Source organism: Psittacula echo (genome assembly GCF_963264785.1).
Source record: "Psittacula echo genome assembly, chromosome: 5".
Taxonomy (NCBI): domain Eukaryota; kingdom Metazoa; phylum Chordata; class Aves; order Psittaciformes; family Psittacidae; genus Psittacula; species Psittacula echo.
Window position 1 is genome coordinate 11,837,929 of NC_137739.1, and position 25,161 is coordinate 11,863,089.

General features: G+C 53.2%; 1 protein-coding gene across 4 annotated transcripts; it reads right to left on the bottom strand.

The window, feature by feature from the left end:
• Window positions 1–5: 5 nt before the first annotated feature.
• PGAP6 (post-GPI attachment to proteins 6) lies at window positions 6–25,144 on the bottom strand. 4 transcript variants are annotated; one of them, XM_080619294.1, is made up of 14 exons: window positions 25,119–25,144; window positions 22,718–23,020; window positions 10,647–10,824; window positions 8,844–9,051; window positions 8,624–8,757; window positions 7,983–8,248; window positions 6,762–7,090; window positions 5,928–6,021; window positions 5,262–5,385; window positions 4,430–4,566; window positions 2,277–2,455; window positions 1,678–1,824; window positions 1,177–1,293; window positions 6–307 (listed from the first exon to the last, which is right to left on the bottom strand). In XM_080619294.1, exons 3-14 carry the CDS (start codon window positions 10,817–10,819, stop codon window positions 11–13), a joined length of 2,205 nt encoding a protein of 734 aa, XP_080475420.1. In that variant the 5' UTR covers window positions 10,820–10,824; window positions 22,718–23,020; window positions 25,119–25,144; the 3' UTR covers window positions 6–10. The 4 variants fall into 4 exon arrangements, with proteins under 4 accessions (XP_080475420.1, XP_080475421.1, XP_080475419.1 ...); XM_080619295.1 differs by lacking the exons at window positions 22,718–23,020; window positions 25,119–25,144 and adding an exon at window positions 18,427–18,438; XM_080619293.1 differs by lacking the exons at window positions 22,718–23,020; window positions 25,119–25,144 and adding an exon at window positions 15,217–15,350.
• Between the last annotated feature and the right edge of the window lie 17 nt (window positions 25,145–25,161).

The window sequence follows — 25,161 nt, forward strand, 5'->3', positions numbered from 1 at the left end:
GCAGAGCAGTTCATGTCACAGCGTACAGCTCCTCACGGTCGTTCTGGCAGATCTGATAGCGACAAGTGAGCTTCTGTGACCAGGCCCAGGGCTTTTTATGCTTGTCCCGAGGAGGAAGCAGGAAAGCAACGCTGCAAGCCACCAGCACGTGCCAGATGCTGTGGGTGTAGTAATAGTTCTCATTGGTTTCCATGAATGCATATACTGAGATGGCGATGAAAGCCAAGGTGATCCCTGGGAGGAGGTAGAAAACCCAGCGCTTCCACGAGGAGGGGTAGCAGTGCCTGCGCTTCACGCCGTGGTAAACCTGGAGGTGTCAGAGCATAGAAGGTTAAGCAGCCAAGACGAAGTTTAGGCAGGGGGAACAGGCAGTGCTGCCTCACCCAGGAGCATCTGCCAACCTCACAGCAAGAGGTTGTGCCTGCTGCCCCCAAGAGATTCATTCTCCCCTCTTCTTGGCCCCACCTTTCGCATGCAAAAGCCCATACCCAGCTGTGGCACCAAAGCCCAGCACAGATGCTATAGCTCCTGCCCACTGCAAGGGCAACAGGTGACCCTTCTGGGGCAGCACTGCAGCCACAGGCATGCACGCAATTGGAGCTGCAGCAGCTGGACTGTGCCAAGACCCATAACCAGGGATCTCTCAGCTACAAGGGATGGACGGACACCTTGCCTTGCCCCCCTCCATCTGGGTGCTTCACAGGATCATAGAATAGCTTGGGTTGGAAGGGACCTTCAAAGGTCTTGTAGTCCACACCCCTGCAATGAGCACGGACATCTTCAACTACATCAGGTTGCCCAGAACCACATCCAGCCTGGCCTTTAATGTCTCCAGGGATGGCACATCCACCACCTCTCAGGGCAGCCTGTGCCAGGATTTTCCCACCCTCACTGTAAAGAATTTCTTCCTCACATCCAGCCTGAATCTCCCCAGTTTTGGTTTAAAACCATCACCCCTCATCCTGTCGTAACCGGCCCCACTAAAAAGTCTTTCTCCATCTTTCTCACAGGCCCCTTTTTAAGAACTAAAAGGCCAAAATAAAATCGCTCTGAGGAGATTTTTGGAGCAGATCAAGCCATGCCTGTGGATGGGCTGTAGCCAGGGTCTCCTCTGCCATCATCATTCTCCAGAAAGGAGCAAAGGATGGCAAGTCCTGCCTCACTGCCCTTACTTACCCACGCCGCAACCATGATGACAAGGGCAAAGAGGCAGGGACCCATCATGTTCCACACCCCTCTGCGGTCCAGCTGCAGGGACATGGCAATTAACAGCGTCCCCAAGATGAAAAGGACCTGGGAATGAGACACCACCACTGTCACCAACAGCTCACCTGCTGCCAGAGCACAGCCAGCCGTGCCGAAGGCATGGAGGACCTCACCTCCTGGCCACCCAGCCCTGCGTGCATGCAGGACTTGGGAGCAGCACCTTCAGGAGGAGAAACCAGAGGATCCATGAACCTTTCCCACAAATCCCAGTCCCTACAAGCACACAGGTTCACAATCCCAGGACAGAACAACCCAGTGGTTTAAAATCAGGGTGGCACTGAGTGCCGAACAGGCTTTGTCACCAGGCTAGGCTGTGTCACTGAAACACAGCCATGAGAGGGCTCAGTGTGGCCGCCTGTGACTCGGCTGGCTCAGGGCTGGCCCGGCCGTGCAGGGTTACCTGACACTCACGTATTTCAGGATCTTCTTCACGCGGGACATGCACAGGATCGTCACCCAGATGGACACCACGGAGCCCAGAAAGTCACAGTACTGCAGTGTGTCATAGTCCATGATGCACAGCACCGCGATGCCTGGCTGGTCACACGCATGGTAGAACTAGAGCCAGGGACAAAAGCAAAAGCTAGCATGAATCCAGCAGCACCACATGGCTTTCTGGGAAGGAGAGGCAGGAGAAGGCTCAGCCCATGGCAGCAGGATCCCTCCTGGAAGTGCCTCCCCGAAGCTCCACCATGGTTTTATCGAAAGCAGATGAGAGCAGCCATCAAGGCGCTCACCAGGAGAGCTCCTAGGGCAGCACCCTTCAAGAGTGCAATGCTCCTGAAGCAGCCAAGATGAAGACGCCATCTCTGCCCCCTGGGCTCCCACCCCCAAATATGAGAGCCCAGGGAAAGTAACACTTCTGCCCAGCTCTGAAGGAGCAGGACGTGCCCATGGAGGTGCTTGTCCAATGATCCTAGAAGCTCCTCCACCAAGGACTGCAGTCTGATGCAGCATTCCTGATGCTCAGGGGGAGGTTGAGAGGGGACCCGACGAAAGGCAATCCCTACCGTGGAGAAGAACATGGTGTAGGTGTAAACAGAGGCCTCCACCAGGTAGTAGCGATAAACAGCAACCGCTATGGCCGGCAGGAACATGAGGTTGCTCAGGGTGAGCAGGAGGGTGGCCAGGTTCTGCACACTGATAGACTGGGCCTTGGCATCGTCCGTGCAGCTCCACCCTCCCCAACCTGCAGAGCAGAGAGCTTGTGTGGATCCCACTGCCCTACCCTGTCCTCCTGCAGCACCCAGCAAGAGCCTGGGATGCCTCAGAAGGAGGATTCACACCCCTGAGCCTCCTCTCACTTGGTCCATCAGCCGCTCCCACTCCTGGTCTCAGGATGGTCTCCACTCATTGCATGCTCTGCTGTGAAAAGTCCTGGGGAACCCCAGCAGTGCCCTGCGTCTGCTCTGGGGGCATCCCATGGGTTGCTCCCATGTAGCAGAGGCCACCCTAGCTACAGCATGGGTCTGTCCAGAATGGTACTTTTCACCCCTTCAATAACACACATGCTACTTGCTGGTGGTACATCAGGCTTTTGAGGCTCAGATGCTTCACACGATGGTGTAAACTGGGTGAAAGATCCCTCCACATCCCAGGAATCAGGGTGGAGAAGGAACCACAGCACTGAGGAAGCCACTGGGCTCCTCCTACCACTTGGCACAGCAGGGCAGACTGCGAAGCCAGGTGAGGTTGCTCCAGCTTTGCAACTCTGGCCTTGCCCAACTGAGATTTGAAGATCTCCAAGGATGTGGAGCTGGACACTGTGCAATGGTGAACAACTCCGACAGGGGAAAAAGCTGTCTTCTTCAATTTAGCTGGAAGTTTCCTCCTGCAGCCCAGGTCTGTGGCCTCTTGCCCCTTCCCTCTGCTCCCCCAGAAGAGCCCAGCTCAGGGTTCCTGTAGCCCCCCTGCAAGGTGTGATTGTAACTCCTCTTCCCTAGTGTGATCAAACGCACTGCCTCAGCCTGCAGTGACACCCAGGTCTGCACAGGACAGTGGGAGCGTCCTAGAGGACAGTGTGATGACACAGGGCACAATTCTCAGCCTGCTGACTAAGGACTGAGCTGTCTCTTGTGAACACACACCTGCCTTTTTCTTTCTTCGAGTTTATTTCAATTCAAGATTAGGATGCCCACACCCTGCTTTGGGGAAGGAAGGTCAGTCACAGGGCAGCCTGGGTATGTGCAGGCACCCCATGGTCCGGAGGCAGAGTTAAAAGTAGCTACAGTGCCACTAGAAACCAAGCCAGCAGCTCTGCCCCTTGTGCCACCTCCCTGCCAGGCAGAGCCCGGAGAGGCTGCTCTCTCCAGTTTATTTCTGGGTCATGAATATGCAGATGGGGCATTTTGCCCCAAGTGATTCAACAGAAAGCTGTCCTCAGCCTGATTCCCCGGTTCCCTTGGGGTGCTCTGCGCTTCCCAGAACCTGGCACCCCTCAGGGAAATGAGGACGCTGTTCTCCATCTCGCTCCACACCCATCATCAGCACTGCAGCAGACAGCAGGGATGTCTTGGCTCAGACCCAAAGCAGCACTGAACCACAGTTTACCCTGTCCTTCTGCTGGGAACAGGTACACGTACCACCCAGGCACAGCAGAGCTATCATCTTCCCCACGCCACTGACTACAGCCCAGCTTTCTCATCCCAGTAAGATAATTAGCAGCTGACACAGATGTTCCTCCTCCAGGGGCACATCCAAGCCCAAGGGCTGGCCTGTGTGCTGGCTCTTGGCAGGAGACAGCACCATGGCAAAGCACAGGCAGGGATGCAGCCTGGCCTCATGGCACCCATACCAGGACCCCACATAACAAACCTCCCTGGAAGGCACAGGCTCCGGTGCAGGCATTTCCAGCAGCCTGCCAGCACCCTGATCAATCTGGGGATGCTCAGGAGCACCTCTCCAAGCCCCGAGCTGTCCTCAGCCCAATTCCCCATTTTCCCTGGGGTAATCTGTGCTCCCTAGAACACAGCATCCCTTGGGGAAGTCAGGATGCTCTCCAAGAGGCCAGCATGGGTGCTAAGGGCTCTTTGGGCAGGCACTGTGACACCAGGCTGCCCCTGGCAGCTGCGGCAGACCCCAGGCTCCCCTACACAACCACCACCACCATAAATGTGTCCTCCCCTTGGGGAGGGTGGCAAAGCTTCCTAGAACATGCACTCACCAGCCTTGCAGCTGCAGCCAGCATAGAGGTAGCCGTGTCTTCTCAGGAGGCTGCACTGTCCGTACGGCCCACAGTCATTGAAGCAGGGGGTGAGGTATGCAAAGACGGTCACTTTGGCTTCTGCAGCATTACACTGACTGCAAGGACAGCAGGTCACGCTGGTACCCTGGTCATCTGGGGCAGCCTTGTGCCCAGGGAGCACCCTGCTCCAGCTCAGGCCATGCCTGTGTTGGCAAGCTCCCTGATATTCCGGGATCTATTCCATCCCTCCCCAGAGTTTGAAGCAGAGTTGATTCCCTCTCCACTTGAACTGCCAAACTGATGTGCAGCCATCAGCTCTCCCGACCCCCATAGCAGATCCCAGTGCCCGTAACTGACTGCAGCATCACTAGCACTGTTTTATGGCGCACCCTTGGCCCCTTACACAAGGACCGAGCAGAAAGGCAAACTGCAGGAGTATGGGCACAGCTGCCTACATCTCAGAAACCCCTCAAAGGAGTAACGGCAGCATTTTCATTTACCAATTTATCACCTCAAAATCCACCTGGGGAAGAGGAAGCTCATCCAGGCAGGCTCTGCCATCTGCAATCTGCATGAGATGCGCCAGCTGGGCACTAGAGAAGCTGTTTGGGTGCTCACAAGCGAGCAAGCTGACATTGTCACCCACTCCCTGCTCCCTCTGCAGCCACAGTTCAGCTGCTACCAGCTGAGCTGAGCCCATGGCACGGCGGCGAGGACAGGGGTTTGGTTTTGGTCACACCAGTCAAGGGCAGTGGGATGTGGAGACAGAGTGCTCCGAACGAGCGCCGAGGTGGGATGGCACAGCACTCACCCCTGGCCCTTCAGGCAGCTGAGCTGCAGGGAGAGGAACCAGTCATCCGTCTGTGGGTACAGGACAATCAGTGTTGCTTCTGCAGAGGACGTGCTCACACTCAGAGGGTAGCCCTGGAAAAAAGCTTAAGGAAAAGAGAGTGCTGTGATGTGTCAAGGCTGAGGGAGAAGGGCTCACAGCAATCCTATGCCGAGATGGATTGCAGAGGAATCAGAGGCTCCTGTGGCTCCTGCTCCCATCCTCAGGAGGTACCAGGGGAATGGAGAGGACCCTTGCCCCTGAGCCCCTTGTTTATCCTTTCATCTCAGCTCTCAGCCCTTCACAGACAGCACAGGGCACCTAGAGCACCCTGTTTGTTGGCTAGTCCTCCAGTGCAGAGCTTAGCTTCTCTACACACCAGCGATACCTTGACCATCCCCAAGCCTCTTGCCAACAAGGCTGGAAGAGCCCCAGATGGTAATGAGACCTTCCTTTGTTGGAGACTAACTCCTGGTGCCAGACTAGCACCTTAGGCACATGCCAGCACAAAGACCTCACAAGGGCTCATGCCAAAACCAGCTTCCTTGGGACACCGCAAAGTCCCGAGTCAGTTGACAGCTCACAAGCCTAAAAGCGAAGCCCCGAGATGGTGTCACTGAGCTGGCATCAGGTGCCAGTGTCTCCTACCTGTGCTGCAGCTGTGTGTGGCATTGAGGGACAGCACGGGTGAAGCAGCACTCACACACGCTACCACGGAGGCATTGGCCAGGTTCACGGATGTCTGTGCAAACAGAGCAGTGTCCCAGGTCATAGCACCCCGATGCCACCCCCTGGCACAACTCCCCTCCCACGCTGCCCCCAGGAGCAGCAGGTGACAATGAACCCTGCAGATCAAGGTCACCCATCAACTCCGCAGCTTTTTCTGGGCAAAGCCATGCTCACCTCACCCTGCGCTGCCACCGTGCCACAAGCTGGCTGAAAGGCAAGAGGGACTCGTGGGGGGCTGCGTGGGGAAACTGCCCCAGAGCTGCGGCACTCACACGTCGCTTCAGCATGAGCGCAGCGGCAGGAGCCAGAGGCAGCAGGACACCAGGGCTGAGCCCTGCTCCAGCGCTCAGGAAGTCACACAGAACTTCAGGGGGCTGATTTTGGGATGTCACTGAAGGAGGCTGCGGATCAGTGACTTGGGCAGGAACATCCCTGGGTTTCCCTGCTCAGTCTCCTATCCTGGTGGCAGGGTGCCAGGCTCCTGTGGAGAAGATGGCACTGCAGCTGCTTTCCATTTTGTCTCCTCTGCGTCACTGCCACCACACACCAGCAAGCTGTGGCACCTGAACTGGAGCCGGCAGGCGGGACATGCTGGAAGTGGCTAAAGCAGGCTCAGAGTGTTTTGTGACGACAAAAGGGAAAATAAATAGTCCCACCGGTACCTACAACCCCTGGAGTTTGCAGACACACCCACCCAGGAGCAGGGATGGAGCCCTGCAAAGGGGAGACAATCCCATCCGAGAGCCTCCACACCTTGTTAAGCAGGAGACTGATCACGAGGGAACCCCCGCTGTCCATGCCAGTGTTCAGGTTGAGGAGGAGCAGGGTCGGGGAGAGGTTGTTCACAGGCACACTGGGACCGTTCAAGAGCCTGTAGCGCACAGACACCACGTCCAGGTCCTCACGAACGACGGGCTGGTTCTGCAGGCAGAAGCTCCTCTGGCCAGACGCGTTGTGTGAAGCCTCTGTGGTAGACAGAGCGGAGCTCCCTGCTGCTCCTGTGCTACCTGGTCTGGGACCAGTTTGGCTCTGGTTTAGGCTGCTGAAGTTAAGGAATGAACTGGTACTTCCTGGTCTGCAAGCTGTAAAGCAAAAAGGGAAAGGAATCAGCACAGGCAGGACTAGCACCTCACCCAGGCAGGGCCCCAGCAGCCCCGGACCTTCAAGTGACAGCACAAACTGGAGGTATTTCAGCTGGTTCATGCACTGCAGCATTCGCTACAGCCCCTGAAAGGCACCGTCTTTGCAGGGGGAACTCTAGCATCAGCATCCACAAGTTGGGCCATGATGGAAGCCTGTCCATCGCTCCCAGAGACTATAATGCTCCTCTCTAACACCTCTACTGCCAGTGCCAGGCCCTCCAGCACGTGGTTGAGGCTCTGCTTTGAAGAGGGGATGGCAGAACCCCCAGCAGAAAATGTGCCTCGTTGGTGAGCTTCCAAGAGTCAAACAGGGATTATGGTCGTATAATAGGAGGATGCAAAGGTACCTATCACAGCCACAAGGACCTTGTAACCTTCTGAGTCACAGGGTGTCACCTGAAATGGTGACATCCCCTCGCTACCCGAGACATTACCCCAAAGAGACCTCTGTGAAATGGTTTCTTGTCTGGAGCCTGCTTATTCCCAGTCGATAGTCAACATATCATCACAGTGCAGTAACCCCAGATTACTCTCCCCACAAGATTTCAAGTAAGTCAGGCACTGCTTCCCAAACAGCCTTTGGAAAATATCATTGCTTCAGAGACCCCAAACTTTACAGGTGCCTCCAAAACAGGCATCTCCAGGGAGTACCCTCTTGGGTGAACACTGAAGCCTTCACTTCTGACCTCAAAGCAACAACTGTGTTCCAGCCCCCAAGGTTATGCCAGCATGCTAGGGAAGACAGCCACCCACCCCAAGGCTCAAGAGAGACGCAGCAGACACAAAGTTCTCTCTGGTCCTTCCTACAGGGCTAGAGAAAGTGGAAGCCCACCTGTGAAAGAAGCCAGCATCTCCACAGACACACTGGCATTGGCAGGGCCAAGACTCTCCACCATGATCTGCAGCCACTTCTCCCAGGGGGGTGACTCCAGGGCCAGGCTGCAGTTTATGTTCCCAGTGCAGGTGATGATCTTCTGGAAGGACTGGGGCAGCGTGATGGAGCCCAGCACTACCCGCACGGCACACGCTTTCCGCTTGCTTGTCACACAGCTTTGCAGCTCAAACCGCATCCCTGCGGCATGCTTGGGAACAAAGACCCTGCAGGAGGAAGGGGGACCAGCAGTTTGCAGAGCTTGTGCTCTCCACATAAGCCAGCCGTGACCCACCACAGTCCCGGGGTTCTGTGGCAAGAGCTGGCTGGTTCTGGTTGGTGTTGTGAACATCCTTCCCAAGGGAAACATCTCCAAGAACTACAGTTCCCACAGCTGAACCCCTAGGACCACCCGGGAAGAGCCGGAGACGTGCGTGCTCCCTGTGCAAGCCCTACCGCTGCTGCAGGGAGCTTGGCAAACAGGCACGGAGACCCCAGCTCCAGCCCCACACGGGAACAACAGTCACTTCCCTTAAGCAGCACCCATGGGAAATCCCGCCCCACCATGGCCATAAGTCCTTCCACCCGCTGCTCTCACTCACTTGACATGCAGTGGCTTAGCAGGCGAGACAATTGTTTGTGGCATGGCAACACCAGGCTCCAGAACAGGCATATCAGTGAGTCTGAGCACAAACATATCTGCCTGGAACATATAGGGGCATGGAGTGGAGAAACCCTGCAGGAGGGGAGAGCAGACGGGTCAGCTGTGGCAAGACACACTGAGCAGAGCACGATGGCCGAGAGCCTCACCAGGACCCTCACCTTCACTTCAATCCTGCCAGCAGCCTCAGGGAGATGGGCAGCGATGAACCAGTCTCCAGCAGCAGGGCTGGTGATGTTCACAAATGTGGTGTTCTGCACAGCACTGCTCAGAGTGATGCTGATGTTATAGGAAGGACGGACAGTGGCATTAGCAGGAAAACGAGTGCCCAGTGGGTTAATTACAGGAGGGGCTCCATAGCGAAAGTGCCTGTGAGAGAAACCAGAATGCAAATAAATCGAGGGGTGTAAAGACACTGGCAAAACAAACTGGGATACAAACTCATCAGTGGAAACCCAGGCCAACCTGGGATCTGAGAGGGAGCAGGGTGGAAAACCCCACATTTTCAAGTGGGCCACAAGAGCCCTCATTTACATCTGGTGAGGACTGGCTGCTATTAGCTTATCTGGGATTTATTTAGAGATTGGTTTAACTTGGCTGCTTATTAAGATAAGGATTTATATAATTCCATGAAGCCTGAAAGCAAATCTTCACACTTACTAAGGTTAAGCCCTAGGCACAAAACTACTCCTGTTTTATAACCATCAGCAAATTCCCCATATAGGCTGAATCGTCAACAGAGAGCTTTTATTTTCTAGCCAAGATTTACATCTTCCCTATTTCCCCTCTTAAGAAGGGCAGGCAGACAGACTAAGAAGATGCTTACCAAGGAAGGCCCATGTGACCGACTTCAGTACAACAGCACTTTGGCTTCCCAGATAAGCAGCCCAGCATTTGAAGCAGCAGAAAAGCAGGCAGCAAAGTAACACGCGAGATATTTAATAGGGCAGCCCATCTGGTGTTCAGTTTGCTCGCTTTCGGACTGCACTGCAACAGCGCGTAACAGGTCCAGCAGGCAAACGTGACAGGGGATATGGTGTTAACCCACTTGAGCTTAGCTGGGCTGGTCTTCATTTCTTAGGGTATTGTTTAGCTGTTGCCTTGTTCCTCACATCCCCAAGCTATTGGAAACCTTTCTGGAAAGCAGAAAGGAAGATCACTGTGCCAGGCTGCTCTGGAACAACTGAGAGCACAGATCTGTGCCCAGGACACAGCAGGGAAGAGCAAGTCAAGCTGTTTCAGTCACTCCTGAGACCTCTGCAGAGAAGGTGCCAAAGACCCATGTGTCTCCATGGGCACAACTTGCCCAGGAAACTTGGTACCCTCCCAAGCTACAGCTCAAAGTCCTGAAATCCTCCAACTCAAGTACTGCTTTAGGCAGCATTTCTTTCACTGGCATTAGGTTTACAATCTTCTCATGCTCTTGTGTCTGCAAGACTGGGCATTCCTCTCCAGTTCTGCTCCACACACAGCTGCATTCCTCACAAAGAGTCCTCACTCTATTCAGTTCCTCTGTGCTGGGGAATTTGGCTGTCTCCAGTTGGTTGGGGTCCTCTCAACCCCCCTGTAGTCCTGCTACATCCTTTGGTACCATGTGCAGGATCCTGCCAGGCACAGAAAGGTCCAGGAACACCTTTGCTTATGAGCAGCAACACCAGCCTCACTGTGGAGCTACCTCCAGTGCTTCTAAGGCATCTCTTAGACACCGCATCTGACAGACAGCCCCAGATGCACTGATAACAGGAACACAAAATGCTCCAACAGGCTTAAACACAGGTTTAAACAAAATGCTCCTACAGGTTTAAACACAGCTTTAGTGCTGCTACATGAAGAAATTATGGCTTCTTCAACTAGAGAACACATGTCCAGCATCCTACAATCAACCAACAACAACCATGAACAACAAGGACAAGAGAAGGACAGGAAGCCCATGTGGGCAAGCACTGGCACAGGGACATACATACACTGTGATCTCCATGTTGGTGCACTCAGGTCCTTTTCCCCGGGATGCTTGCAGAAGCCAGCGAAGCAGCACAGTTTCTTCCGGCACATGGAAGTGGAAGAGCTTAGCGTTCCCATACCAGCTGTAGAAGGACAGCTTCTGTGCGCTCTGAGAGAAGTACTCGGAGACATACATGGAGTCTGAAAGGCAGAGAGCACAGCACTTGCTGGGGTGGCTGCTGGGGGCAGGCTGCAGGGCTGAACCACACACAGGAGCGCACGAGAGTCTAAAGGTTGCTGTAGAGGAACCCTTTGTGGCCCTGCTTTCTCATCCCAGTCCCACTAAATACGCTGTGATCCAGCCAGAACCACCCACACCCCTGCTACAAAACCATCACCTGGAGCCAGAGAGCACTAAAAGATGAATTCAGTACCCTCTGCAAGACGTGCTCTGAAGATGACAGATCACCAGAGACACTGAGAGGAGGAAAAGGTTGGAGGAAAAGTTGATGTCACAAGAAAAGACCACAGAGTAGGCAGCAGGGACAAACAGTGCAGAGCAGATGGGTGCAGGTAGTGCAGGGGTGATGCGGGGCCCAGCAGCAGGTACACACAGTCAAGAGCTGTGCCCTCATCTCTCTCTGCTGAGCACAGGAGCTAACCTTATCTGTCTTACCCAGCTCAAGACACACGTACTGCACAACCCACTGCCTTCCTGTGACACACAATGTGATGAAAATTCATGTGCTGCAAACCTAATTCTGCTTTCAGATGTACCTCCCGCAGTCTAAAGATTCTCCTACCTGGAAGAAAGGCTGCTGGGATAGCTAGAACAGCCCTAGGGCAGGCTGAAAGATCATGCAAAACTACAGCTATTCAGTCAAAGTGCCATCAGGACTAACTAGATCCACCATCCACCCTGCTGCCCAGCTATGCTTACAGATTACCGCCAGCCTGCTGATAATTCCACCTGCGAATTGTACATCAGTGTTACTGTCTGCAAGGAACCAGCCAGACTGCAGCTCGAGGATGGAAAAAAAACCATCACACCAGGGCTGACAAGGGGACGAAACTGCACAGGCTGCCCACCCAAAACCAAGGTTCACAACACTCAGCAAAAGGGTAGAAGAAAACATCTTCACATCTCTGCCAAGTCCTCCCAGATGCTCCCTTTCTACTCCGTAATTCCCTGGAGTGGAAGAAATCATCTTTCAGCCACAGATTCCTCATTTGTAACAGAGAATAAAGCATCAAGTGCGGTTTAACTTGCCTTCCTCCAACACTGCACAGGGTCACGCTGGAAACACAGAGGATCAACGGACTTTCAGAAAGATGCCAAAGAAAGAGAAAAACAATCCTCAAGCAGGACCAGAGCCTTGGGATGTACTTTATGCCAAGAGGAATCTAATCCTAGCAGGAACTACGATTCATGCCCCAAAGCAGGATGCATGCTGACCTTCACCCACAGCACTGCAAAGAGACAGGAACAGTAATCATGGGTTTAATTCCCTGGCAAATTACCAAGCCAAAGCCTCCGGGCACGCTGTAAACCTGACAAGGAAAGGAGGAAACAGCGAAGCAAGAAATACCAGCCATGCAAGCCAACCGGAGGAAGAGTGTGGCCACGCTGCCCCACCGCAGCGGCTGCCCCAGCCACGCACCCACAGGGTCCAGCCAAGGGAGCAGCTCTTGCAGCACCTCAATGCACAGGGCCAGGCGAGGGCACCCAGGGGAAGGGTGAGCCTTGGGCAGGACAAGCTTGAGAAGCTGACAGCCTGTGGGCAGAGCTTTCCCCCATGCCGGGGCTGTGCTGCTCTCTAGGCCAGTAAGGAGCAGAGACCACAAAAGGGGCTTTTGAAGCAAATGCTCCCTGGCTGCAAGGCAGCACAGTGCGTGGGCTACTACGGACAAGAGCTGGCTGTGATCGCCTGCACTGATTGTAGTGAGCCCAGTTACGTCTGATGCACAGGAGTTACAGAAGGGAGCAGTGTTTAGTCAGTGGTGTCTGTACCCCAGCTGCACTCTGCATGCAGGAGGCATGTTTGTTTCTGGAAGTCCATAGAGGTGTTTGGACAGAGGATGAGGCTAGACAGGGACACAAAGCGTGATTAGAGCTGGGAGAGCCCAATGCAACACGTCCCATCAGACAGCCTGCACAGGGATAAGTCCTCTTGCCTTGATAAAAGCTGCTCCAACCTGAGAGAGCTGGGCTTGTTCAGCCTGGAGAAGAGAAGGCTCTGGGGACACCTTAGAGCAGCTTCCAGCACCTAAAGGAGCTGACAAGAAAGCTGGAGAGGGGCTTTTTACAAGGGCCTGCAGTGACAGGACAACCGGAATAGCTTTAAACTGAAAGAAGGGAGATTTAGATTAGATATTAGGAAAAAATTCTTCCCTGTGAGGATGCTGAGGCGCCGGCACAGGTTGCCCAGAGAAGCTGTGGCTGCCCCATTCCTGGCAGTGTTCAAGGCCAGGTTGGATGGGGCTTGGAGCAACCTGGTCTAGTGTAAGGTGTCCCCGCCTGTGGCAGGGGGTTGGAACTGAATGATCTGTAAGGTCCCTTCCAACACAAATCATCCTATGATTCTATCATTTTAACCCCTCCAGCCGTCGAGCTCTGCACAGCCAATAGCCATGGTCACCACCCACCCAGCGCGTCGTCCTCTTGAAGCTGAAGCACGATTTGTGTGGTTCTGGGGGAGGAGAGGGCAGCCAGGCTGCAGAATTAGAACCCCAAGCAACGAGCAGTGCTCTTTATTAAGGACTGGTCAATTACATGGCAACAGCTGAAGTGCAGTGCCAGGCCCAGGGCAGGCGGCAGACCTGCCCTGCTCACACGCTGCCTGTGACCAGGTCGGCAGCAGCCGAGGCTGTACCAACAACACACACACATGGACAAAGTCCGTTCAGAGGCAGCTTCTTACGGTGAGAACCGGCCCCTGCTCACAGGCTTTGCTGTGCTGGGCAGCCCAGAGCTGCACCTGGTGCGGCTGGGCTGACAAGGAAGTATCACGGCCAGATAAGCTGAGTATCAGCAGAGGAAAGCCAAAGACAGGTCACCCACACGCAAGGCATTTACTTTGGCAGCCCATCTGCATTGAGAGAGCACGCTCTTGTATTTGCTCGCTCTGTATGTGTCTGTCCCCATCTATTCAGTACGCTCTGCCCCAGCACAGCAACACCTGGAAAGTCCCACTTGACTCTTCCATGATGTTCACAAGCCTTTAAACTGAGTAAGGGGATTGTCAAACGGATGTTGTTTCCATCCTCTCCCATACAGATTCCACATAAGCACTTTTAAAACCTATTATGCAAAAAGCAGAAGTGTTTTTAAGACAAGAAACAAACTGCAGTAGAACCACAGATGCAGAGAGATGTGTTATTTGAATCTCAGAGTAAAGAGCCACCTGCAAGAGCACGGATTTGTTTGTCCACACTACCATGAGATCATAGCAGTTTTAGGAAATGATACCTTGGTTTCAGGGCTTCCCATCAAAAGGATGAAACCCTCATTTCAAAGCAGACACTGTCTAAAGCTGCAGAGATGATGATCAGTCTGACTCAAGAAAAGACTTGGCTATGTGGCAGGATGTTTGCCCATTTATGTAACAGAAACCCTGTTCCTTTAGCCCAGGTCAAAAATCCATCTATAAATGTTCCAGGAAGAGGATCCCTTGCTCCTCTGGGGTGGAACTGATCTTCACCAGCGCCCAGACCTGACCCTGTGGGGACACTTCCCCAGCCGGTGGGACGGCACCAAGACAAACCAACCACCACATCTCAAGGGCAGGGGTAGTTCTTCAGGGCTGGGAACGCAGCTAGCAGGATGCCAGAGGAGGGTGGGCCTGGGGCAAAAGGCCGTCTCATCCATCAGCTCCCTGGAGCAGCTCCAGGCTTTGCAGACTATGAGGAAGTCATTAACCACCGTCAACAGTGGATAGGCACCGCTGGCACAAGCCTGTCTCTATGACGGGGTGAAGCAGTCAAACAACCTCACGCCCCCAAACCTGTTCACCACTGCAGCCACCGGCTGACCCTCTGCATGGGGAGGCTCAGTCCCCGTGCACCCTAGATCCCCATCACTGCCACAGAGAGCAACCCACCGTTCTGCAAGCCCTTCGCTCCCCCCAGCCGCCTGGATGTGCTGGAAGTAAAGTAACCTCAGAACCAAGCAAACCCAAGCAAAACCAAGTAAACCCATCACTGCCACCGCAAGTACAGCAGAAACCCCTCTGGGACCGTGCCTGACCTCTCTCTGCTCTGCAGCGCCGGACACAAGCGCTGCTCCACCAGAGACAGCTCCCAGAGCCCCCACCACCCAAATCACATCGAGAAATCACGAAGCCACCTCAAAGCCGCCCCTGTCAGGAGCAGCGGGGCTCAGACCGGCTCCCGGCGCTGCGCGGCAGGCAGGTCCCCGCTCACTTTAACGTGACCCGGTCGGTTTCCCACCGGCACCTCTGCCGCCGGGACCCTGTCAGGCGGGCAGCGAGGCCGATCAGCCCGGCTCCTCCGCCGGACGTGCCCCTCTGTCCCTGTGTCCCTGTGCCCGCGGAGCATCCCCGAGCCCCCTCCCGCTCCCCGGCCGGGACTCACCGGGCCCGGCGCGGCTGCCGCGGCCGGCGGGGAGCGCCAGGAGCTGCAGCAGGAGCAGCAGCAGCAGCCGCCGCAGCGGCGGGCCGCCCCCCCGCGCCATGGCCGCCCGGCGCTACCCCGGCATCGCCGCCCGCCGCCCGCCCCGCAGCGACATCCCCGTGCTGCCACCGCCCGCTTCCGCCGGCCCGCCCCGCCCCGGCCCGCCCCCGGCGGAACCACCGCCCCCGGGAGCTCTGCGGCCTGGGGACACCCGCGGCCGGGCAGCGCCGGACCCCTGCGGCACCGGGGTGTGCACGGAGCGGGGGAGCCCCCGCAGCAGCCTGCGGTGCTCGGGGCTGGGGGGATCTGATCTCCCTGTCCTGGGGACCGCTGTGGTCCTGGGGAAGCGCTGGAGTCCTGTAAGCACCCCAGGGCCCCAGATAACCCCAGGGAGCGCAGTGACCCAGAGACTGAGATGGTCCCGTGCACCCCGGTACTGCAGGAGGTCCCTGAGAGCCTCGGGAGAGTGACTTCGAGGGGGTCTCAAACCCCAGGAGCACCCTGGGCCTGTGGGAGAGCACCGTGGGAAGAGGTGCTGGAAGCAGGCTGCTGCCATGAGAGGTGGTGGCCTCGCTGCCTGGACTTGCTGCTCAGTGCCATGAGGGGGAAATAAAGTGGTTATGTGAGCTCCGTTTAACCCGAAATCACAGACATTAACTGGCTCAGTGGTAACCAAACAGCCTACCGCACCCCAGCTCAGAGCGGAAGTTGCTGGGGAAGCTCAGGCTTTCAATCTGAAGTGTGGTGGTTTTATACTTGTTCCTAGAAAATCCAACTGCCTTCTCAGCTCTCACGTATCTGCCGTGTTCGTAGGGCTCACGGGAAATGTGGCTTTCATAGGAACAATCAGCTCCTTCGCTGATTTTCTGGTGGACTTCGGAAGAGTGAAGGATCTTCCTTCTTACACACCTTTTCCTTGGGATACCTTCTGATGTGTTTGTGTTCTCCAGGCAGTCTGGACACACTCTTGGAGTTCTTGCTCAGGCAAAAATCACACCATTCGCTTACAGTTCAGCTTGGTTGGGGACTTCAGCCCTGTTTCCAGTCAAACACAAACTCATGGGCTTTCTACTTCAGGAGCTCCCAATCTTTGTTTCTTGCTTTCACAGAGCTGATATATTTGTGATAAGCTTATTACGTATGGGAATGAAATCCCCTAGGAAAGAGTCAGTCATTCTCTAGGGGCTCTGACATCACCGAAAGCCCTATCAGAGCGGCTTGTGCAGTCAGTAGCTAGAAATGTCCTCATATAATTTATTAGAAGACTTCCTTGAAGTCAGCCCAAAAGCTTGAGCACAGGAAGCATGGGATGAGAAGGGACTCATTTTCTAATTCCCAGCTTAGATTTACTCACTGCCTGTTCATTTCCATTTGTCCCAGTGTAATACTGTCCTTGGATGTTCAGAGCTCTCCTTCTGGAACGTGTCCTGCCTAACAACAGCACCAGCTTCCTCCCCACTTTATTTTTGCTGGCATGAGGGTATCATCCCCTTTCTGCTGTGTTGATCCTCGAGGCCCTGCTATCCTTAAGATCCTTGAGATCCTGTAATACCCTCATTGTTACCCTCCTCTGTTGCTCATGACTTACAGCAAAGCTCATGACTGAGCTCTGAAGTCTTGACCCACAACATGATGGACTTACCTGTTCTTACTTTACTCACACATATTGCAAACATCAGTCAGAGCCTTCTTCAGAGGCTAGTGCTCCTCTCCATTTTTCATGATCTGCTTATTATTCCTCATATACTTTTGATATCAGAAAGTCACACTCCAGTTAGGTATTACACTCCTTCCCTCTTGTTTTTCGAGCTTCTTCGGGATATAAAGTAATTTTACGGTTTTCCCTATGGAATGTCAAGCCTCTTCCCTGTTAGCTTTGAGTTCTCCCAGTTGATTTTGCTGCTGCTCCGAAATTGTTCTTCCTGAAACAATTCTTGAAAGAAGAACAAACCCTCCTGTTCTTATTCTATGGTAATTTACCCTTCAGCTCCACTTAGAAGGCATCAACTTGTCATCAGTCAATCCTCATGAATGACTTTCCTGCAATGCTGTCTCTACTTACAGTTATTTTCCTCTTAAAGGACAAAAACTGAGATTCAAAGATCTGACAAATCTGAGCACAAATCAAACTCACCTAGCCCAGTGCAGAATCAGATCTGCAATGTGTTACAATACCTGTTTTCTCACACGTCAAGTCCCTTAGACTTGCTCCTGTTCCCCAAGAAAAGCATTCCAGTGTTCACTGTAGCTGCTTGGGGTGGTGAGCGCTGTAGGACATGTCATCTCCAGATTGACAGCTGCTCCAAACACATGAGCACACTAAAATGTTGTCACTGGAAAGGATTGGGTTGCTCCCACTCTTTCTTTCTCTTTTGGCCAAGCACCCTTGCTTGGGTGAGTTTTAATCAGGGAGGGTCTCCCTTTTGCTGAAGATCTGGATTTGGAGCTAAAGATGCAGTTGGAGCCGAAGCTGTAGCTTCCTCCACCTCCATAAGTGGACACGTGCAGCCACTCATGGATCACTATGATGTGCAGCCAGGCACAAGATCCAGCTGCAGTGACATCTGTCTCCTCTTGTGGTGGCAACCAAAATCACAACGTTTAGAAACCCCCTGGTGAGCTTCTGCTGAAGTCTGAGAGAGCATGGCTATGCTGGGGCCAGGGCTTCTGCCTGGCTTTGCAACTCACTTGACTCTGAATGCAGTGCATGTGCCTGTGTAATGATTAGGGATCGCCACATCTGCTTTTGCTCTTTGATCCATGAATCCTGAAGCACACCCCTCCACGCAAGTGGAAGACTGTTACAGAATCAGAGAACCCTAGAATGGTTTGAGTTGGAAAGGACCTTAAGATCATTCAGTTCCAACCCCCCTGCCATGGGCAGAGACACCTCACACTAAACCATGTCACCCAAGGCCTCATCCAACCTGGCCTTGAACACCGCCAGGGATGGAGCATTCACAACTTCCCTGGGCAACCCATTCCAGTGCCTCACCACCCTTACAGTAAAGAATTTCTTCCTTAGATCCAATCTAAACTTCCCCTGTTTAAGTTTTAACCCATTACCCTTGTTCTGTCACTACAGTCCCTGATGAACAGTCCATCCCCAGCATCCCTATAGCCCCCTTCAAATACTGGAAGGCTGCTATGAGGTGTCCACACAGTACCAACTTTCTCAGCCTATCTTCATACAGGAGGTGCTCCAGTCCCCTGATCATCCTCGTGGCCCTCCTCTGGACTTGTTCCAACAGTTCCATGTCCTTTTTATGTTGAGGACACCAGAACTGCACACAATACTCCAAGGGAGGTCTCACGAGAGCAGAGTAGAGGGGCAGGATCACCTCCTTCGACCTGCTGGTCACGCTCCTTTTGATGCAGCCCAGGATACAGTTGGCTTTCTGGGCTGCAAGCGCACACTGAAGCCGGCTCATGTTCATTCTCTAGAGAGTGTATTTCCTACAGTGATTCAGATAGGGCTGGGGAGAGATCTGGACTATATACTTGTTGCTGTTTAACCCCAGCTGATAACTAAGTACTGTGCATCCAGGAGGATGGGGAGGAGAACTGGAAAAAAAAAGTAAAACCTGTGGGTTAAGATAAGACCAGTTTAATAATGGAAATAAAATAAAATATACTACTACTACTACTAGCAGTAATAGCAATGAAAAAGAGAGAACAAGAAGAGAGGGAGGAATAAACCCCTGAAAATGCACAGTATAATTGCTCAGCACCCGCTGACTGGTACCCAGCCTGTCACTGAGCAGTGATCAGCCCCTTCCAGCCAACTCCCCCAGTTTGATCCCAAGCATGATGTGCCATGGTATGGAATATCCCTTTGGCTAGTCTGTGTCAGCTGTCCTATCTCTGCTCCCTCCTGGCTTCTTGTGCCCCTCCTCTCTGGCAGAACATGAGAGATTGAAAAGTCCTTGATCGGAGTAAGCATTACTTAGCAACAACTGAAACATTGGTGTCTTATCAGCATTGTTCTCAGACTGAGCTGAAACACAGCACTGCACCAGCTACTAGGAAGAAAACTAACTGTATCCCAGCTGAAAATATCCTTGTTTGAAGCTATGATCTGGAAAAATAAATAATGGTGACCTGTCCAAATTGAATCTATGGGGCTTTAACAGTGCTGACCCATGAATTTTGATAAATACACTTCTGCTATGAATAAAGGCACTCAGCTGCTCAACCATTGAAGGGGGTATAAAAGCTCTCTGGCTGAGCAGCTGCAGTGCACATTTTGCTGTATTGCTTTCCATAAATCCATAGTTGGGATCCTCCCCGCCATGTGCAAGGGTCTCTAAAAAGCACAGAGCTGGCACACTGTGCTCCCATATCTCTGTCCAGTTCTGATACAGGGAGTAAAAAAGTGGTACTAGCTGGAAAACCTCATCTTTTAACCATCTCCAGCTACATCCTCATTGATTTATGTCTACTCAGCAACTCATTGCCTACTTGAAGTGAATATGACAGGGGATTTGGGCAGGGAGAGGATAATGAAGAACTGTGTCCCAGGACTAAGGACCGAAAATCTGCTGTTAGAGTTGTACACTTCAGCTTTTTAGCTTTTATCAGAAATGTCAGATGATGCTCCATCACTGCAGGAGACTGGGGAAAGGCTGACGTGGTCAGGGTTGAAAGCTGCTATATGCAGCTTTCGGTGTTATTCACAAATGGAAAAATAGGAGGTCAGTTGTTTCAGTGTAGATAACTAAGGTGACACAGATAGGGAAAAACCTAAAACAGAGGAGGCTGGACTTAAACTGGCTGTTAAAGCTCAGGAAAAATATAATGGAGTCTTCACTGATGGTTCACCAAAACTGTAGCCTTGATGTGCAGCAAAAAGTGGCCATGGCATCCAGAAGGGCTTGGGGTCTCAAAATAATAAAGAAGACAGCTTTTGCCTGCTCTGTAACACACATTTGCGCAGTTCCAGCCTCTCATCTGAGGACATGGTGAACTTTCAGAGTTGTGAGCAGAGCAACTGAGATGATCAAGGGGATGGGGCAGCTGCAGTATGAGGAGGTCTTAGGAAGGCTGGGATTTGACCCTGGAGAAGGAGGAGCAGAAAGGGCCAACTCTACAAAATCAGAAGGTGAATGTGGCCCTTGTGCTCATCAGATGCTGTGTGACTGGAATTAGAGGCCATAGATGAGTCTGGTAGATTGCTTTAAAATGAATATAAAGGACTTTATACAGGGCAGGGGAGGAGAATGATCTTCTGGAACTTGCTGCCACAGGAGGCTGTGGAAACAAATAGGATCAGCAGGTTTGTAAAAGGTGTAGCAAATTCGTGAGCAGCAGGTCAACAGACATGCTAAAGGCAACAGGCAGGAATGTACTTGCTGAAATTGCTGTTACTGCTGGTGTGGATGCTGGAGGAGCACAATGAATAATGGCCAGGCTCGTGTGCTCTCCCAGGTGATATCTCCTGTTGCTGAAAACATCCCTGGGAGAGGCAAACCAACGATGTCACCAGCAGAGAATTTCCTGTGTTCTCACTTTACCATCCCTAAGCAAATGCAGATCTTCTCAGGTGGTTGATGTGTGGCGAAAGACAGGGCAACCACCAGGAAGACAAATTATGCATTTCTATTCAATTCCCATCTCTGAGGTGAAAATCTGGTCAATTCCCAGTGCACGACGTCAAGCAGGTGTGACTGACAAACACTGTAACCTCATTGCAAAGAGCTGCTGGTGGTACCATTGCAGTGGAAAGCTGGCTGGATCTGGTTATCAAAACAGACACAGTCAGTCACAAAAAAGAAGATGGAAAACCAGTGCAAAGTAGGTGTGGAAAGATTCTGCTGAATGGCTCTGAAACAGCAGTAAGAAGGCATCAGTGGCCAGCGTCGTGTTACCAAGGTCTGCTCCTTCTCCTCCCACATAGAAAATCCAGGACCTGGATTCTGTTAGGAACATCTTCAGAAAACAGGGAATTCATAATGCTTAATGCCTCTTGTCGTGGGAGCTCACAGAATGAGACCTGGGGTGCTCACAGGTCGGCTTTGAGGGGGATCAGCAAAGAGGTCTTCTAAGATGTTGCTTGCAGTGTTGAACTTCTTGTGATGGCAAAGGAGGGCAGACAAAAAGGAGGGCTCACAGTTTTAAGTTCTGTGAGTACTTGTTTTATCAGCCCTGTCCTGTCTGGAGGGGCTTGTATAGCTCTGATTGATGTGGCTGCTCCGCTGGGAGCATCCTCTGCTTTTAGGAAAGGAGAGAGAGAAAATATTTGAAATCCTTCATCAAAACTGGCGTTTTAGTGCAGGCTGACTCTGTTTTCTGTCTTCTGCAACCACTTTTCCCAGTGGCAAAATAGGCAGCGGGGAAGGTGGGAGGATCCTCAGCAGTGTGGATTAAAGTATATTTCATTCATTCCAGTACTTTCAGACTGCTTGCCTGAAAAAAGTCCCCTTTACCTCAGCAACTGATTGAAGCCATCTGCAAGCAGCCGGTATCTTTGGGAAGTGGTGGAGGATGATGGGGTGGCAGAAACAAGAAAACAGGGTCTCTTATCATTAGTAGGTAAAAGGAGGAAACTACGGAACTGTAAACCAGTCCACTTCAAATCACAGAGAAACAGGGGGACATTTAATCGAAGAAAGAGATGAGTAATAACCATGGCCAGTGCCAAGAACAAATCATTTCAGATGAGTCTGTTTTCCTGCTGTGACAGATTCTAGTTCTTGGTTCAACATTATCATTCCCTGTTCTTTCATCAATAACTTATGTGTTGTAATGGAGAAGTGCTTCTTAAATTCTCAAATGTTCCTGAGCTTTAGGGGCTGTGAGCACCCCAAAGCACTGGGTTAGAATTCAAACTGACCTAGACAGGTCAGAGAGATCAGTTCAGTATGGAAAATCTGACATTCAGGAAAGAGTAACTGTCCAAATGCATGGCAAACAAACTGCTTACATAGCGGTTTTTCAACAAAAGACCTACAGGTTGCACCAGTCATGACTTATGCTATTGACATATTGAATGCTGAAATAGGATGTATAAACAGAACGGTTTGTAAAACACATGATATTTCCCCTCCTCTTTCCAGCAAGAGGATCTCCCAACTGGTGTCCTGAGATCAGCTTCTAAGAAGAAATTCATTCTGTATCTTCCCACTGCTTCTTTGCTAGATTTTGAATGGGAAATTCCTGGTAAACTCCCCTAGGATGCTTGACCTCCTCCAGAAGTATGTGTTTCTGTGTCCCTTTCCAGAATGCACCCTCTAAGGCCATGACTGTTTATCAGACACTGGTAAGAGCACTATCCAAGCTACCTGCACAAAGCTGTTTACAACCACTCAACAGACTGATCAAAGTGTTGTGACCAGGTAAGTCACAATCATCAGGCTTCTTTCCTGATGTCACTTTTGCACCTCTTTGAATAAAAATGAGCTCTGAAATGCCACTTGCCTTGGTGACTGTCGTGTAACAAAATACTGTGTTGTTCTGTGGGTACCTTTGAACCATAGATGCTCTGTCCATCAGGAGTGAGTGCTGGTAAGAGGCAAGAGAAGCCTTCAGACAGCAGAGACATCAGAACCAGCTTTTGCCTCACGTGAAGATGTTCACCTTCCTTCTTCCCTGAAGCTGCCTCCTGTGACTCTGCCTCCTGAGTACTGCCATGGCCTGAATCAGGAGGCTTTGTCCCCAGAGTCCACCTCCTCCATGTCACCTGCTGCCATTTCTGTCTGCCGCTGCTGTGACAATGCAGAGTTTGCCTCCACCTCTCTCATCAGCACTGGGGCTGCAGCAACAGGAGCTGCAAAACCAACCCAGGAGAGCGGTGGGCTGAAGGTTTGACCTGCCGTGCTGCAGCCACCACTGCTGCTGCGCTGCCTGCAGGTCCTGAGGCAGGAACACTAGCTCAGGGAGAGCCACGGTGCAGGAAGCCCTTGCCAGCCTGTCAGGCCCCTGGGGTAGGCTGTGTCCTGGGGCACATGGAGCCACGGCCACCAAAGGATGCCCAGGGAAGGGAGCCCAGGGCTCACATGCTCCTGTGCCATGAGCCAGGATGCATGGGGTGCCTGACTGCTGGGGCACCCAGCACTGGAACTGGGCTGCTGGGGAGGGCTCCTGCACCCCTCTGACATGGGACCAGTGTCCCCAGTGTGCTCGGGACTGGGGCTGGCGGGAAGCCCATCCTGGCAGGGACCGAGTATTGGCCCTCTGCACCTTCTGCCTGCCCCCGATAAAGCACCACGGCTTGAGGTCCCCATCTTGTGGCGGCAGGGACAAATGGCTGGGAGAAAACTCACCCCGCTCTTGGGAGTTCAGTGGTTCTTTGGCCATGCAGAGCCCTAAGAAAGTGCTGCAGGATACTGCCCACTGCTACATAACGTGTCCTGCCTGAGGACACAACATGGCGTGGGAGCTGCTGCAAGCTAATGCCTGTCATGGGCAGTGGGGACAACTGCCAACCCCTTCCCCTCCATGAGCATACCGTCCCTTTCGTTGCTTCTACACCTTGCCCCTTATACATACACTGTGCTTAGGACCACGAGGATCCTTTGTGGCCTGGTTTGGAGAAGCCCAAGTCTGTGCTGGATTTGATACTGGCTCTTCCCAGTGCTTTACACACCAGACCACACTGCCTTGTGCCCTGACCCGGCCACCATACAACTTCTCTCCCTGCGAGAGGAAGCAGAGGTTCTCTGTGGAGCAGAGTTGTGTCTGGGTGACGTTGGCTGGAAGGGTGCGACCTGCTCCAGAACCCTGCTCCATGCACAGGTAGATCAGGTAGGTCAGTGATGCCCTGACCAGCTTTCTGCTCCTCTCCTCACTGCCCCAAGGTGGGGTGGGCACGTGCAGTTATGATGCCTGTGGTACTCTGCAGGAGAAACCCTGAGGGCTGGAGGGTCTCCCTCTCCCTCTGGAGTCATTTGGGGCTTCTTCTGCCTTTGGTGCATTCACTGATGGTGACTGGAGCCCACAGAGCTAGGGCAAGTATGCAGGGCCAGTGGCAACTTCAGTTTGGCTCAGCGTCATGGCTGTACCAGCTGCCCCGGGCTTTCCTGAACCTTCCCCCCAGCACCGAGCGCCCCGCCTGGCAGGGCCGGGGCAGCCTTACTCAGCACCTGGCAGGCTGCGGCCCCACGACTATCTGCTGCTGCATCTCCCACCACACCCATGGCTGGAGGAGAGCCCACGTCTCCTTTATCATCAGCCCACAGCCCCCTGCACCACAGCCGCCCTGCTGCGGGCTGCGATAAGGGCCGGGGGCTGCACAGACAGCACCGCGCTCCCAGTGCCGCTTCACTGCCCTGACACCTCCTACCCTGCTGCCCATCTGAGCCCTGGCTGCTCCCCTTGCAGTGCCCATTCCCAGTCTCCCCCAGCCTGTCAGCTCCGCAGAGCCCCCGCAAAGTAACACCCCAAGAGTGCAGCATTAGGTGGAAACAGAAGATGTCCAATGATGCCACACAGCTCTTTGTGCTAGGGATGCAGGGAGAGATGTCCTTGCTCTTGAGCGTCCTCAGAGCGTCCTCGCTGTGCCCTCACCTAGAGGGTCACAAGCACTGGGAGCCCCTGTACCCCACTGTCTCCCACAAGCACTTCCAGGAGGAGATGATATCCGATGATTCAGCCTGAATTGGGAGTAAGGGGTGCACAGGGCTGGTGGGGCAAGAGGGGATCTCAGCGAGGTGCTCAGGTGCGAAGACCAGCACAGGCTGGCGCTGCAGAGAGCTCCCACGAGCCAGACTCCAGCCACTCTCCCCAAGTCTTTCCCCTGCAACAGTACCTGGAAATGCTCTGCTTTTCCCAGACCCCACGGCTGGGAAAAGCAGCCCCATCACCCCCCAAACACTGCCTCCTTTCAGAGACAGCAAAACCAGAGCCCATTTCCTCTGTGTGCCCACCTTCAATGGGAGACCCTCAGTTCAGACCCGAAGCAGATCCCTC